Here is a 16119-nt window from a genome sequence, read left to right as displayed (position 1 = left end):
TGATGCTCAGAGGGCCACCTCGCAGACAGCCTTTGTTAAACTGTGAAACTCCACAAACCCACTTCACCTCAAGAAAGCAGAGGCTGACACCTTGGGCATCTCACAGATACTGCAAAGTGGAGTACGTGGGCCTCGTGGGGAGTGTCGGATCTTGTGGGACATTCTGGAAGCCTTGGTGCTGTGTTTTCTTTCTTGTTTCTTAGTATATATTAACATAATTATGTGACCACGGTAACAATAGAGGACAGAAAGCCTTATGATGAGAGCAGCTGTGTCAGCTGTGGGTGTTTCTTGACTCATTGTCTGGTGTGTTTTCTTAGTTACTCCTGCTCAGTTTGAGGTCACAGCGTTTCTTCAGTGATGCGATGTTTTCTTCTAAGATACCTTTGATAATTTAACCCTTGCATATTACCTGCTTTTTTCCCCCCTGGTGATCCTTTTGGTTAGATATTGGATTTCCTGAATTGATTCTCTATTTTTTTCCTTACCATTTGTTTGTTGAAAAAATTGTCTTGTAAAATTTCCCATATTCTGAATTTTTTAGATTGCATCCCCACAAAGTCATAATATTTAGTTTTTCTGTCCCATACATTACCTGTAGGTTAGTAGTTACATATAGGCTTGATCAGATTCAGGTTTGATATTTTATTTTTTGTAGGGATATTTATGTTGTTGTTTAGTTGCTAAGTCATGTCTGACTCTTTGTAACCCCATGGAGCTCAAGAAGATAAAATCTGTCACTGTTTCCACTGTTTCTTCATCTATTGGTCATGAACTGATGGGACCAGATGCCATGATCTTAAATTTTTGAATGTTGAGTTTTAAGCCAGCTTTGTTACTCTCCTCTTTTACCCTCATCAAGAAGCTCTTTAGTTTTTCCTCACTTTTTCTGCCGTTAGAGTGGTATCATCTGCATATCTGAGGTTCTTGATGTTTTTCCCGGTAGTCTTGTGATTGCAGCTTGTGATTCATCCAGCCTGACATTTTGCATGGTGTACTCTGAAAACAGTAACAATATATACAGCCTTGTTGTGCTCCTTTCCCAGTTTTGAACCAGTCAGTTGTTCCATGTCCAATTCTAACTGTTGCTTTTTGACCTGTATACAGGTTTCTCTGGAGACAGGTAAAGTGGTCTGGTATTCCCATTTCTTTAAGAATTTTCCACAGTTGTGATCCACACAGTCAAAGGCTTTAGTGTAGGCAACGAAGCAGATGTTTTTCTGGAATTCTCTTGCTTTCTCTATGAGCCAACTAATGTTGACAATTTGATCTCTGGTTCCTCTGCCTTTTCTAAATTCAGCTTGAACATCTGGAAGTTCTTGGTTCACGTACTGCTGAAGCCATGTGAAATGAGCTCAGTTGTTCGGTGGTTTCAGCATTCTTTGGCACTGCTTTTTTTTGGGATTGGAATGAAAGCTGACTTTTTCCAGTCCTGTGGCCATGGCTGAACTTTGCTAACATTTTGAGTGCGGCACTTTAACAGCATCATCCTTTAAGATTTTAAATAGCTTAACTGGAATTCCATCACCTCCACTAGCTTTGATCATAGTGATGCTTCCTAAGACCCACTTGGCTTCACACTCCAGAGTATCCAGGCTCTAGCTGAGTGACCCCACCATTGTGGTTATCTGAGTCATTAAGACCTTTTTTGTATGGTTCTTCAGTGTATTCTTGCCATCTCTTCTTGATCTCTTCTGCTTTTACTAGGTCCTCACCATTTCTGTCCTTTATCTTGCCCATCCTTTCATGAAATGTTCCCTTGATGCTTCACTGTGCTTCTCTAAAACATAAACACATTTTCTTTAAAACTATGTATACTTTAAACTTTAATTTCGATTCATTTTATCATATTGGTGAATAGAGTTCTTTTAAACCAATAAGTCAGGTTATTGAAAAATTGTGTTCTTATTAACTTCTTGGTTTACAGTCCTTGAAGATACAAGGTGGAGTAGGTACATTCTTTAATATGGATAATCATTTAGTCTTTCAAAATTACATATAATATGATCTTGCAGGGCTTCCCTGGTGCCTCGGTTGGTAAAGAATCTGCCTGAAATGCGGGAGACCTGGGTTTGATCCCTGGGTTGGGAAGATCCCCTGGAGGAGGGCATGGCAACCCACTTTAGTATTCTTGCCTGGAGAACCCCCATGGACAGAGGAGCCTAGCAGGCTGCAGTCCATGGGGTTGCAAAGAGTTGGACACAACTGAGCCGCTAAGCACACACACATGATCCTTCAACATTATAGGTCTTTTAATCTGCTGTTTATGCCATCAGAATTCTTCCCTAGCTTGTTTCTTTTGTAAAAAAAATTATTTCATATTGACATATAGTTGATTTACATTATTATGTTAATTTCAGGTGTATGGCAAAATCATTCAGTTGTTCATATACATATATCAATTCTTTTTTAGATTCTTTCCCCATATAGGTTATTACAGACTATTGAGTAAAAGTTCCCTGCACTGTACAGTATCCTTGTTGATTATCTATTTTATATATAGTTGTGTGCGTATGTTAATCCCAACCTCCTAATTTATCCCTCCCCACCCACCTTTCCCCTTGAGTAACCATAATTTGGTTTTCTAAGTCTGTGAGTTTGTTTCTGTTTTGCTAATAAGTTCATTCCTATCATTTTTTGTTTATTTTTTCTTTTTTAATAATTTTAAATCCGACGATAATTGCTCTACAGTGTTGCGTTGGTTTCTGCGTGCAACAACACAAGTCAGCCGTGAGTATATATTGTATCCTCTTCTTCTAGAGCCTCCTTCCCATCCCCTCCTATCATGTTTTAGATTCCGTATATATGCAATATCAGATGATATTTGTCTTTCTCTGACTTAAGTTTACTTAGTATGATAAGATCTAGCCATGTTGCTATAAATGGCATTATTTCATTGTTTTTTTATGGCTGAGGACTATTCCATTTATATATGTTCCATATTTTCTTCACCCATTCCTCTGTTGGTGGACATTTAGGTTGTTTCCATGTCTTAGCTATTGTAAATACTCCTGCAGTGAATATTTGCATGCATGTATTTTTTTAAACAATTTTTCTGAATTAAAAATTTTCATTTTATTTACTTGCTTTGGGCTGTGCTGGGTTTTCATTGCTGTGCTTGAGCTTTCTCTAGTTGCGGCAAGTGGGGGCTGCTCTCTATCTGTGGTGTGAGGCTTCTCATTGCTGTGGCTTCTCTGGTTGCAGAGCATGGGCTCTAGGGCCCGAGGGCTGAGTAGTTGTGGTGCACGGGCTTAGTTGCCCTTTGGTGTGTGAAATCTTGCCAGACCAGGGATCTAATCATTGTCCCCTGCATTGTCAGGCAGATTCTTAAGCACTGGACCACCAGGAAAGTCCTCATGTATCTTTTTGAATTATGGTTTTCTTCAGATACATGCCTGGGAGTGAGATTGCTGGATCATATAGTAAAGCTCTATTTTGAGGTCTTCTTTTTGGTTCATGTTTGGGATCGCATGTACACCCGTGGTGGATTCATGTCAATGTATGGCAAAACCAATACAGTATTATAAAGTAAAATAAAGTAAAAATAAAAAGTTTAAATAAATAAATAAATAAATAAAATAAAATTTTTTGTTTCTGGCTGCTTCATGGGGCTTGCAGGATCTTAGTTCCCCAACCAAGGATTGAACATGGGCCCCAGCGGTGAAAGTGCCCAGTCCTAACCACTGGATCATGAGGGAAATCTCTATTTTTACTTTTTCAAGGAAACTCCATACTGTTCTCTATAGTGGCTGTACCAATTTACATTCCCATCAACAGTGTATGGAGTTCCTGAAAGGAAACAGGGTTCCCTTTTCTTTATACCCTCTCCAGCATTTGTTTGTAGACTTTTGTTTGACGATGGTTGTTCTGACCACTGTGAGGTGATATATTATTGTAATTTTGATTTGCATTTCTCTAATAACTAGCGGTGTCAAGCATCTTCTCGTGTGTCTGTTGGCTTTCTATATGTCATCTTTGGAGACGTGTCTATTAGATCTTCTGCCCATTTTTCAATTGATGGTTTGGGGTTTTTGTTATTGAGTTGTATGAGCTATTTGTATATTTTGGAAATTAAGCCCTTGTCAGTTGTATTGTTTGCAAGTAGCTGTGTGGATTTATTTCTGGGCTTTCTATCCTTTTCCATTGATCTGTGTTTGTGTTTTTGTGCCAGTACCATATTGTTTTATTATAGCTTTATAGTATAGTCGGAAGTCAGAGAATCTGATTACTCCAGCTTTTTTTTTTTTTCCGACTCTTCAAGGTCTGTTGTGTTTCCATACAAATCTTAACAGTTTAAAGACCAGAGCTATATTAATACATCTCCTGTTACCCAAACATTATTGACTGGTGACATTTCAATATTCACTTGCATAACAAATCGCTGGCCACAGCCATTAGTTTCTGCAAAAATCCCCTAGTCAGTAACGTGTGAAGATTTTTTGTTCTAGATCTGCAAAAAATGCCATTAGTAATTTAATAGGGGTTGCATTGAATCTGTGGATTACTTTGGATAGTATACTCATTTTGACAATATTGATTCTTCCAGTCCAGGAACATGGTGTATGTTTCCATCTGTTTGTGTCATTGATTTCTTTCATCAGTTTCTTAACAGTTTTCAGAGTACGGGTCTTCTGCCTCCTTAGGTAGGTTTTTTCCTAGGTATTTTGTTCTTTTGATGCAATGATAAATGAGATTGTTTCCTTACATTTCTCTCTCTGACCTTTCTTTGTTAGTGTATAGAAATGCAGTGGATTTCTGTATATAATTTTGTATCCTGCAACTTTACCAGATTCATTGATGAGCTCTAGTAGTTTTCTGATAGCATCATTAGAATTTTCTTTGCATGGAATCATGTCATCTGCAAACAGTGACAGTTTTACATCTTCTTTTCCACTTTGGATTCCTTTTCTTTCTTCTTCTCTGATTGCTATGGCTAGGACTTCCAAAACTTCATTGAATAAAAGTGGTGAGAGTGAACATCCTTGTCTTATTCCTGATCTTAGTGGAAGCGCTTTCCGATTTTCACCACTGAGTGTGTTGTTAGCTGTGGGTTTTTCATATGTGGCCTTTACTATGTTGAGGTATGTTCCCTCTATTCATACTTTCTGCAGAGTTATTCTAAGAAATAGTTGTTGAATTTTGTCAGAAGCTGTTTTTGCATCTGTTGGGATGATAATATGGTTTTTATTCTTCACTTTGTTAATGTGTATCACACTGGTTGACTATGGGATATTGAAAAAGTTCTATCCCTGGAATAATTCTGCTTGATCATGATGTATGATCCTTTTAATATATTGTTAGATTCAGTTTGGTGGTATTTTGTTGAGGATTTTGCATCTACGTTCATCGGTGATACTGACCTGGTATTTTCTTTTTGTGTTTGTGATATCCTTGGTTTTGGTATCAGAGTGATGGTGGCCTCATAGAATGACTTTGGGAGTGTTCCTTCCCCTGCAGTTTTTTGGAAGAGTTTCAGAAGGATAGATGTTAACTGTTCTCTAAATGTTTGCCAAAATTCGCCTGTGAAGCCATCTGATCCTGGACTTTTTGTTTGTTGGGAGTTTTTTAAATTCATGGTTTCAGTTTCAGTACTTGTGATTGATCTGTTTCTGTTTTCTATATCTTCATGGTTCAGTCCTAGGAGATTGTTTTTTTCTTTTTTAAAAAATTTGTTAATTTATTTGGCTGCACTGGGTCTTCACTGCTGCCTGTGGGTTTTCTCTGGTTGCAGAGAGCAAGAGCTATTCTTCACTGTGGTGCATGAGCTTCTCGTTGCAGTGGCGTCTCTTATTGTGGAACACAGGCTCTGGGGCACGTGGGTTTTAGTGGTTGTGGCATGTGTGCTCAGTATTTATGGGTTGTTGGCTCAGTCGTTGGCTCAGTAGTTGTGGTGCATGGGCCTAGTTGTTCCACAGCATGTGAGATCGTCCCTGACCAGGGAGTGATCCCATGTCCCCTGCATTGGCAGGTGGATTCTTTACCTCTGGACCACCAGAGAAGCCCTAGGTATTTTTTGGTTTCTTTGACATCTTCAGTGATCCATTGGTTGTTAAGTAGCATGTTGTTTAGCCTCCACATTTTTGTGTTTTTTTACAGATTTTGTAATTCTTCCTTGAAATTGAAGATTAGATTAGAATCTGTAGGTAATGTGGTCAGAAAAGATACTTGATATTATTTCAGTTTTGTTAAATTTACCAAGGCTTGCTTTGTGACCCAACATATGATTTATCCTAGTGAATATTCTACATGCACTTGAAAAAAATGTGCATTCTGCTGCTTTAGGATGGAATGCTCTGTAAATACCAATTAAGTTCATCTGGTCTAATGCGTCACTTAAGGCATGTGTTTCCTTGTTGACTTTATGTCTGAATGATCCGTCAGTTGATGTAAGTGGCGTGCGAAAATCACCCACTATTATTGTGCTGCTATCAATTTCTCCTTTCATGTCTGTTACCATTTGTTTTCTGCATTGAGGTGCTTCTGTGCTGTGTTCATCTATATTTACAATTGTTATGTCTTCTTGGGTTGACTTCTTGATCATTTTGTAGTGTCCTTCTTTGACTCTTGTAACAGTCTTTGTTTTAAAGACGTTTTTTTCTGATAAGAATATTGCTACTCCAACTTTCTTTTGAATTTCATTTGCGTGGAATACCTTCTTCCATCCCCTCACTTTCAGACTCTTTGTGTCCCTAATCTGAAGTGGGTCTCCTGTCGACAGCATATAGATGGGCCTTATTTTTGTATCCATTCAGCCAGTCTGTGTCTTCTGGTTGGAGTAGCTAATCTACTTATATTTAAGGTGATTACCAATATGTATGTTCTTCTTGCCATTTTGCTCATTGTTTTGGATGTGCTTTTGTAGGTCTTTTTTCTTTTTTTATTCTTTTGTTCTCTTAGGATTCTATAACTGTCTTTAGTGTTGAGCTTGAACTCCTTTTTCTTTTTTTATGTGGGTGTTTATATATGTGTGCATGCATGCTCAGTCATGTCTGACTCTGTGTGACCCTGTGGACTGTAATCTGCCAGGCTCCTCTGTCCATGGGATTTTCCAGGCAAGAATCCTGGAGTAGGTTGCCATCTCCTCCTTCAGGGGATCTTCCTGAACTAGGGATCAAACTCAGTTCTCCTGCGTCTTCTGCATTGCAGACAGATTCTTCACCACTGAGCCATCAGAGTAGCCCATGTATATATGTACACATATATGTTTATATATACATGTATATATGTGTACACGTATATGTACACACATATATACATATAATATATACATACTTTATGTATATATATAAATGTACTGTATATTTAGAGTGCATTTCTGGTTTGTGGTTACCAGGAGGTGTTGATATAGTAGTTAGAGGTCTTTTAATCTACTCTTTGTGTCATCAAAATTTTGCACTAGCTTTTTTCTTGATTAATGTTAGACATGAGTTTCTTAGTATCCTGAATGCAGAGTTCCAAAGAATAGCAAGGACAGATAAGAAAGCCTTCCTCAGTGATCAGTGCAAAGAAATAGAGGAAAACAATAGAATAGGAAAGACTAGAGATCTCTTCAAGAAAATTAGAGATACCAAGGGAACATTTCATGCAAAGATGGGCACAATAAAGGTCAGAAATGGTATAGACCTAACAGAAGCAGAAGATATTAAGCAGAGGTGGCAAAAATACACAGAAGAACTACCCAAAAAGATCTTCATGACCCAGATAACCATGATGGTATGATCACTCACCTAGAGCCAGACATCCTGGAATGCAGTCAAGTGGGTCTTAGGAAGCATCACTACGAACAAAGCTAGTGGAGGTGATGGAATTCCAGTTGAGCTATTTTAAATCCTGAAAGATGATGCTGTGAAAGTGCTGCACTCAGTATGCCAGCAAATTTGGAAAACTCAGCAGTGACCACAAGACTGGAAAAGATCAGTTTTCATTCCAATCCCAAAGACAGGTAATGCCAAAGAATATTCAAACTACTGCACAATTGCACTCATTTAATAAGCTAGCAAAGTAATGCTCAAAATTCTCCAAGCCAGGCTTCAGCAGTACATGAACCAAGAACTTCCAGATATTCAACTGGATTTAGACAAAGCAGAGGAACCAGAGATCAAATTGCCAACATCCATTGGGTCATAGAAAAAGCAAGAGCATTCCAAAAAAACATCTTCTGCTTTGTTGACTATTCCAACATCTTTGACTGTGTGGGTTACAACAAACTGGAAACTTCTGAAAGAGATGGGAGTACCAGACCACCTGACCTGCCTCTTGAGAAATCTGTATGCAGGTCAGGAAGCAACAGTTAAAACTGGACATGGATCAACAGACTGGTTCCAAATTAGGAAAGGAGTACGTCAAGGCTGTATATTTTCACCCTGCTTATTTAACTTATATGCAGAGTACATTATGAGAAATGCCAGGCTGGATGAAGCACAAGCCGGAATCAAGATTGCTGGGAGAAATATCAATAACCTCAGATACGCAGATGACCCCACCGTTATAGCAGAAAGTGAAGAATGAAAGAGACTTTTGATGAAAGTGAAAGAGGAGAGTGAAAAAGCTTAAAACTCAACATTCAAAAAGCAAAGATCGTGGCATCCGGTCCCATCACTTCTTGGCAAATAGATGGGGAAACAATGGAAACAGTGACAGACTTTATTTTATTGGGCTCCAAAATCACTGAAGATGGTGACTGCAGCCATGAAATTAAAAGATGCCTTTCCTTGGAAGAAAAGCTATGATAAACCTAGAAAGAAAGAAAAAGAAAGAAGGTGAAGTCCCTCAGTCATGTCCGACTCTTTGCGACCCCATGGACTGCAGCCTACCAGGCTCCTCCATCCACGGGATTCTCCAGGCAACAATACTGGAGTGGGTTGCCATTTCCTTCTCCAGGGGATCTTCCTGACCTTGGGATCGAACCCAGGTCTCCCACATTGCAGGCAGACGCTTTAACATGATAAACCTAGAGAGCATATTAAAAAGCAGAGACATTACTTTGCCAACAATTGTCCATTTGGTCAAGGCTATGTTTTTTCCAGTTGTCATGTATGGATGTGAGAGTTGGACTATAAAGAAAGCTGAGTGCTGAAGAACTGATGCTTTTAAACTGTGGTGCTAGAGAAAACTCTTGAGGGTCCCTTGGACTGCAAGGAGATCAAACTAGTCAATCGTAAACGAAATCAGTACTAAATATTTATTGAAAAGACTGATGTTGAAGCTGAAACTCCAATACTTTGGCCATCTGATGCCAAGAACTGACTACTTGGAAAAGACCCTGATGCTGGGAAAGATTGAAGGCAGGAGGAGAAGGGGACGACAGAGAAGGAGATGGTTGGATGGCATCACTGACTCGATGGACATGAGTTTGAGCAAGCTTCTGGAGTTGGTGATGGACAGGGAAGCCTGGCGTGCTGCAGTCCAATGGATCACAAAGAGTCAGACACTACTGAGTGACTGAAGTGACTGACTGATTATTGTTATTACAATGAATTAGGAAAAAATACTTTTTAAAATGTTCTTAGAACACTTAATTTTCATCTATAGGAAAATAATAATGTGTTGTTTTTTGTTAGGGCATAATACTTTGCAGTCATCAGTGTGATGAATATAAAATCTGTAATTACTGGCCCTCAATGACAGAAAATGTGCTCTTTGTTTGATGAAACTATTACCCTTATCAACCATGTGTTGCAGGACTAGTAACAGATAAATAGAATACCTGTTGTTTGGTTTATTATAAGTGACTTCAGTTTGGAATCACTGTCATTTCACTGTAGAAAGAAGTCTAGCCAAGGTAACATGTCTAGCAAGGGGAGTCTAATGCAGCATTCCTGGGGTCTTGTTAAAAATATGAATTCTCAGTTTGGGCATGGAGAGATTGTAATTCACTATTTCAGAGTTAAGTTCCAGGACTCATCACTTAAAATGTGCTCCCTAGATGATTCTGATGTCCCATTTTGAGATTAAGTTTTTATTCCTTTGGTTGCACCAGGAAGCCACCAGAAAGCAAAATAAAACCATCTGAGCCCTTACAAAACCAAGCTTTCTATCCTGAACTTCGGTTGAGGCTTGAATTAAGAAATAGCCACTTCTGAAACACCAGTGAATGTGTTATAAAGATGCCGTCAAGTGTGATGTAGTCTTCATTATCTTAATGCCCTTTATACAAACAAACACTCTGTGACAAATTATTGTTAGCTCAGGGAATGGGGAAAAATGGAGACGATTTTACTACTGAACAAGAGGATTGCATCTTTTTCTTTTTGCTGCAAGGAAAAAAGCTACTTGACTACTACTTTTTCAATTATTCTCTCCTATCGTCTTTTAATGCTTCTTATCCACCCTCCTTCAGCTTCTTGTTGTTGTTGTTAGTGATTTTTGATCTTTCAGTATCCATTTTTCTTTCTTCTGAATTAAAAAAAATATTGTTGAATTATAGTTGCTTTACAATGTTGTGTTTATTTTCTGCTCTACAGAAAAGTGATTCAGTTTTACATATATATATATTCTTTCTAATTTTTTTCTATTATGGCTTAATTATCACAGGATATTGAACATGGTTCCCCATTCTATACAGTAAGACCTTGTTGTTTATCCATCTCACATATGATAGTTTGCAGCTGCTAATCCCAAACTTGTAATCCTTCCCTACCTGCCACCCCCACACCTGGCAACCGCAAGTCTGTTCTCTTCATCTGTGAGTTTTTGTTCTTTAGGTATGTTCATTTGTATCATATTGTAGCTTCCACATATAAGTGATGTCATATGGTATTTGTCTTTCTCTGATTTACTTTGCTTAGTATGACAATCTCTAGATTCATCCATGTTGCTGCAGATGGCATTATTTCATTCTTTGTAAGGGCTGAGTAACATTTCATTGTGTACATATACCATCTCTTTATCCATTCATCTGTTGATGGGCATTTAGGCCGCTTCTGTGTCTTGGCTATGGTAAATAGTGCTGCTGTGAACATGGGGGTCATGTATCTTTTTGAATTAAGAGTTTTTAAAATTCTTTAATTCTTGTCTGGATACATGTCTAGGAGTGGGATTGCTGGGTCATATGTTAGCTCTATTTTTAATTTTTTGAGGAACGTCCATATTGTTTTCCACAGTAGCTGCACCAATTTACATTCCCACCAACAGTGTAGGAGGGCTCCCCTTTCCCCACACCCTCTCCAGTATTTATTTGTAGACTGTTTAATGGTTGTCGTTCTGACTGCTGTGAAGTGGTACCTCACTGTAGCTTTGATTTGCATTTCTCTAATAGTTAGCAATGATGTGCGACTTTTATGTGCCTGTTGCCCGTCTGTGATGGCTTCTTTTCTCCATGCTTATAAGTTTCTCTGGAGAAGCAGGATGAAGTTCAAGTTCTTTACCATGTTGCAGCCTCTCTTGACACAGTTGGGTGCAATCTCTAGTCCGTTTCTGTTGGCTGTTGTTTTTCTTGGTTTCCAGTCATAGACTCTTGTGTTTTTCTGTGCTTAGTTGGTTTTCTTTGAGTGCCAGATATTGGTTGTGAAGAGTTGTAATTTGAGCTTTGCAGCGGTGGTGTCTTCTTCCAGAGAGGACTGAAGTGGACTCTGGCAGATGCAGAAAGTCCACAGCAATCCCAGATCACCTAAGCACATCTGGGAATGTGATTGTTTGAAGTTAACCTTCAGTCGCTACAGGGGTTAGTCTGTTTAGGTTGGTTCCTTCTTGCTCTTAGGTTGAAAGCATTTCAAGCCCCAGAACAAAACCTAGAGAGTTTCTTGCAACCTCCACCTTCCTTGGGAGACCCTGGTTTTCGTTATCTATCTCTTACGCCCTCAAAAGTGAAAGTGAAAGTTAGTCACACAGTCATGTCTGACTCTGCGATCATGGGCTGTAGCCTGCCTGGCCCCTCTGTCCATGGAATTCTCCAGGCAAGAATACTGGAGCGGGTTGTCATTTCCTTCTCTAGGGAATCTTTCCAACCCAGGGATTGAACCCGGGTCTCCTGCATTGCAAGCAGATTCTTTACCAGCTGAGCCACTAGGGAAGCCTTAGTCCCTCAAAAGCTCTATCCAAAGCTGAACAAAGCTTTGTTCAGCTTTTTAGCTTTTCAGCCTTTTCTACCAGAATCAGCAGATGCCCAAGGGAAAAAAGTTGCTCTAAGGCTTCGCTTAACTCTGGGTTTCCCTCTTCTCTCAGATTTTGGCCTTGTAATTCTTTAGTGCCTTTTTAGCTCTCTGGTGGTTTAAAAGATATATATATATATATATGTGTGTGTGTATATTTTAAATTGTGGTAAGTTATACATACCTGAACTTAACATTTTAGTCACCTTTAATTGTATAGTTCAGTGATTTTTAAGTAGAATAATGTTGTACAGTCATCATCACCATTCATCTCCAGAACCCTCTTCATTTTACAGAAGTGAAACCCTGTAGCCATTAAGCAGTAACTTCCTGTTCTACCCTCCCCTCACCTCCTGCCAAACACCATTCCACTTTCTGTTTCTATGAATTTGAGTATTCTAGGCATCTCATATAGGTGGCCCCAGACTTCGTCTCTGCTGTGACTGAACCACACACACAGTTGGGTTTCCAAGGCAGAGGCCCGGACACCCCACTGAACCTGGAGTGCCGAGTCCTGCCTCACCCCTCCCCTCCCCCATGCAGCTGCCTTTGTGTGGGGGGAGGTGCTGGCGGGTGGGATGAGGTCCTATCTGGGTGGCCAAGGATGCCTTCCCCATCACGGCCCAGGAAACGGAGCCAGAAGTTCTCAGACCCCTCACTCCCCATTGCCTGGGGGGTTGTGGAAATAGAAACACCCCAAGTTAGAAATCCTGACAGATTCCGTGCTTTGGGGCAGAGGCTCTAGGGGTGGAGGCTGCAGGGGTTCCAGGAAGAGACTGGGGACCCATCCCATTGACCACCCTGATTCTACACCATGTCTCCTCTTCTCTGTGTATGACCTCGAGACTTGGTCAACTGGCTTCCTTTCCACGGCCATCATCTGTTCTGGGTTGAACTGAGTTGAACGTGGGACCTCACTGCAAAGGAAATCTGGTTAAAATTCCTCCCATATGTCTAGGTATTTTTCTATTTGGACCTAACATTGGTCTCAATTTTGCCCTAATGTGCTCAGCTGTAAACACACGTTTTCAAGGTTTTCAGTATGACCCCTTTAACTTCAATGGGAGTCAGAATACCTTATGAATCAGAATACTCAGTGTCCCCCCCCCCCACAAGTCCATAGCAGGGGCATTGGGGTTTATTTTAATTGTAGGACATGATTTCTGTATTTGAGTTAATTTTTATCAGCTCCAGTTATGATGCCTCATCATCAGTATTGGGTATGAACCTATTACCTGGAGACTTGGGTTTCTTTCTGAAGACAGTTCTTTATGCTCTAGTTTCATGATGTGGTTTTAGCAGAGTTAATCAGAAATGACTCAGTTTATACAATTTTATTCAGCTTCAAATTGGTTTGCGCTAGACGAGCTAAGCCCAGTGTCCTGCCGACCAACCCCGGACAGTTGCTCGCGCACAGCAGCCGCAGCCGGTGCTGAGACCTTGTGGACTTTTTGTCGGTGTACCAGCTCCCTAGGGAGAGTACCTCGGGGGTGGCAGCTTCAGGCGTGCGGGCCCTCGGTGGCAGGCAGGTGCCAGGTGGATCTGGGTCTAAAGTGCCAGGTGATAGGGGGACCAGGTGGTGAGTGCATGGACTTTGGGGTGAAGGACTGAACATTTCTCTCTTTCTGAAGAAAACCCAGGTGACTCTAGTGGTAAGGAACCTGCCTGCCGCTGCAGGAGACGTAAGAGATGTGAATTCAGTCCTTGGGTCCAGAAGATCCCCTGAAGGAGGAAATGGCAACCCACTCTAGTATTCTTGCTTGGGGCGTCCCATGGACAGAGGAGCCTGGTGGGCTGCAGTCCATGGGGTTGCAAAGAATCAGACATGACTGAAATGACTTACCATGCATGTATTGTTTGTTTTTGTGTGTCTGGCTTAGTTCACTTAGCATAAGGTCTTTAGGGTTCATCCATGTTGTAGAATGTGGCAGAATTTCGTTCCTTTTTAAGACTGAATAATATTCCATTGTATGGACAGACCACATTTTGTTTAGTAATTGATCCGCCATTGGACACTTTGTTTATCCATTCATCCATTCACTTCTGGCTGTTTTGAATAATGCTGCTGTGAACACAAGTACACTAATACCTGTTTGAGTTGCTGCTGTCAGTTCTTGGGGTGTTTGCCCAGAGGTAGAATCGCTAGGTTAGGTGATGATTCTGTGTGTAGCTTGTAGAGGAACCACTGTACTGTTTTCCACAGTTGCTACACCATTTTACATTCCCATGAGCAATGAATAAAATTAATGCTTTCTCCATATCCCTGCCAACACTTATTTTCTCTTTTGTTTTGTTGACACAAGCCATTCTAATTGGTGTAAAGTGATTTTTAAAAATTGTTTATCTAGATTTTCTAGTTCTCCACAGGAGGGTAGATCCAGAAGTGAAACTCTTTTTTTTTCAGAAGTGAAACTCTTTGTCTCACATACTTTTACACCTGGCACAGTTCCGTGTGCGTGTGTGTGTGTGTGTGCGTGTGCTAAGTCGCTTCAGTCATGTCCGATTCTTTGCGGTGCCTTGGACTATAACCTACCAGGCTCCTCTGTCCATGGGATGCTGCTGCTGCTGCTGCTAAGTCGCTTCAGTTGTGTCCGACTCTGTGCGACCCCATAGACGATAGCCCACCAGGCTCCCCCATTCCTGGGATTCTCCAGGCAAGAACACTGGAGTGGGTTGTCATTTCCTTCTCCAATGCATGAAAGTGAGAAGTTAAAATGAAGTCGCTCACTCATCTCTGACTCTTAGTGACCCCATGGACTGCAGCCCACCAGGCTCCTCGGCCCATGGGATTTTCCAGGCAAGAGTACTGGAGTGGGGTGCCATTGCCTTCTCCGCTGTCCATGGGATAGTGGGTACTTAATAAATAGAGGGAGAAGAGAGAGGGGAAGGTAAGAGAATGCTCTGAAAACTGCATGTGGTTTGCAAATACGAGATACGAGTTATACATGGCATAGTATGGTGGGTAAGTATTGGCTTCTGCAATTAGAATGACCTGAAGATGTGTGACTTTGAGTGTTATTTTACCTATATTGAAGAAAAATACTACTTATATATATATATAATTTTACTTTATGAACAGCATATTGCTAGGCTAGGACTCAAAAAAGTGTGTATTTGTTCAGGAACTGTTAAAAAGATAATGATAACATCTCGTTTGTAAAGATGAAATGTCTGTTGTAAGGATAACATGAAATAAAGCAAAGTTTCTGGCACATACATGCTCAGTAGCTATAGTTATTTTCTGCAGTTGTATTTTTTGTTGATTTTTTTTGAACCAAACTTACTGTTGCCTTTGCTGATAAGTCCTGAGTCCAAGGTTACTTTTTCCCTAAAGACTTCTTTCTTCCCCAGTGGTGTCTGTGTGATATGTTTCCGTTGCAAACTGTATTTGGTTGCAGAAAAATGGAGCCTCACCTTGTTCTAATTTCTTGTTTGGGTTTTCTTGTTCTGCCAGGACTCTGGTTAGGAGTAGAATGGGACAATCCTGAGCGGGGAAAGCACGATGGAAGCCACGAAGGGACTGTGTATTTTAAATGCAGGTAATTTTCCATTTTGAATTGGCCTGTTTATCATTGTTTATTTACTTTTAAAATGTCTGTGTGTTTATCTGGTTGCGTCTTCTCGTAGCTGCAGCTCCTGGGATCTTCATTTTGGCGCACACGCTGCCCTCCAGTTGCAGCGCACAGGCTTATTTGCCCCCTGGCCTGCGGGATCTGAGCTCCCCGGCCAGGGATTGAGCCCAAGTTCCCTGAATTGGAAGGGGTTCTTGCCTGAACCCCATGGAAGTCCCTGACATGGTTATGTAGGAGGATATTTAATAGTTGAATAAAGGAGGATGGAGAAGTAGAGGTATTTGACTCTTGGGGTGGTTATAATGTAGAATTTGGTGTATTCTAAAAAGCCCACACTGTAGGATTTTTTCCTTGCTTTTATTATCTTTTTAGTTTGTTGTGCATTTTGTTTGTTTATTTTCGGCTATGCTGAGGGCGGGCTTTCTCTAACTGCGGCAGGTGGGAGCTGCGCTCTAGCG

At 40.5% G+C, this 16119-nt stretch overlaps 1 protein-coding gene across 1 annotated transcript in view; it reads left to right on the top strand.

The window, feature by feature from the left end:
* Positions 1-16119, top strand: part of TBCE (tubulin folding cofactor E) — a 91930-nt gene that overhangs the window by 34578 nt on the left and 41233 nt on the right. The window contains exon 3 of the mRNA XM_068981649.1: positions 15544-15628. Coding sequence (XP_068837750.1) covers positions 15544-15628 — 85 coding nt within the window. The remainder of the gene's footprint in view (positions 1-15543; positions 15629-16119) is intronic.

Source organism: Capricornis sumatraensis, chromosome 10 (genome assembly GCF_032405125.1).
Source record: "Capricornis sumatraensis isolate serow.1 chromosome 10, serow.2, whole genome shotgun sequence".
Classification (NCBI taxonomy): domain Eukaryota; kingdom Metazoa; phylum Chordata; class Mammalia; order Artiodactyla; family Bovidae; genus Capricornis; species Capricornis sumatraensis.
Note: the sequence above shows the minus strand (reverse complement) of the source record. Positions and strands in the feature narration are given on the sequence as shown.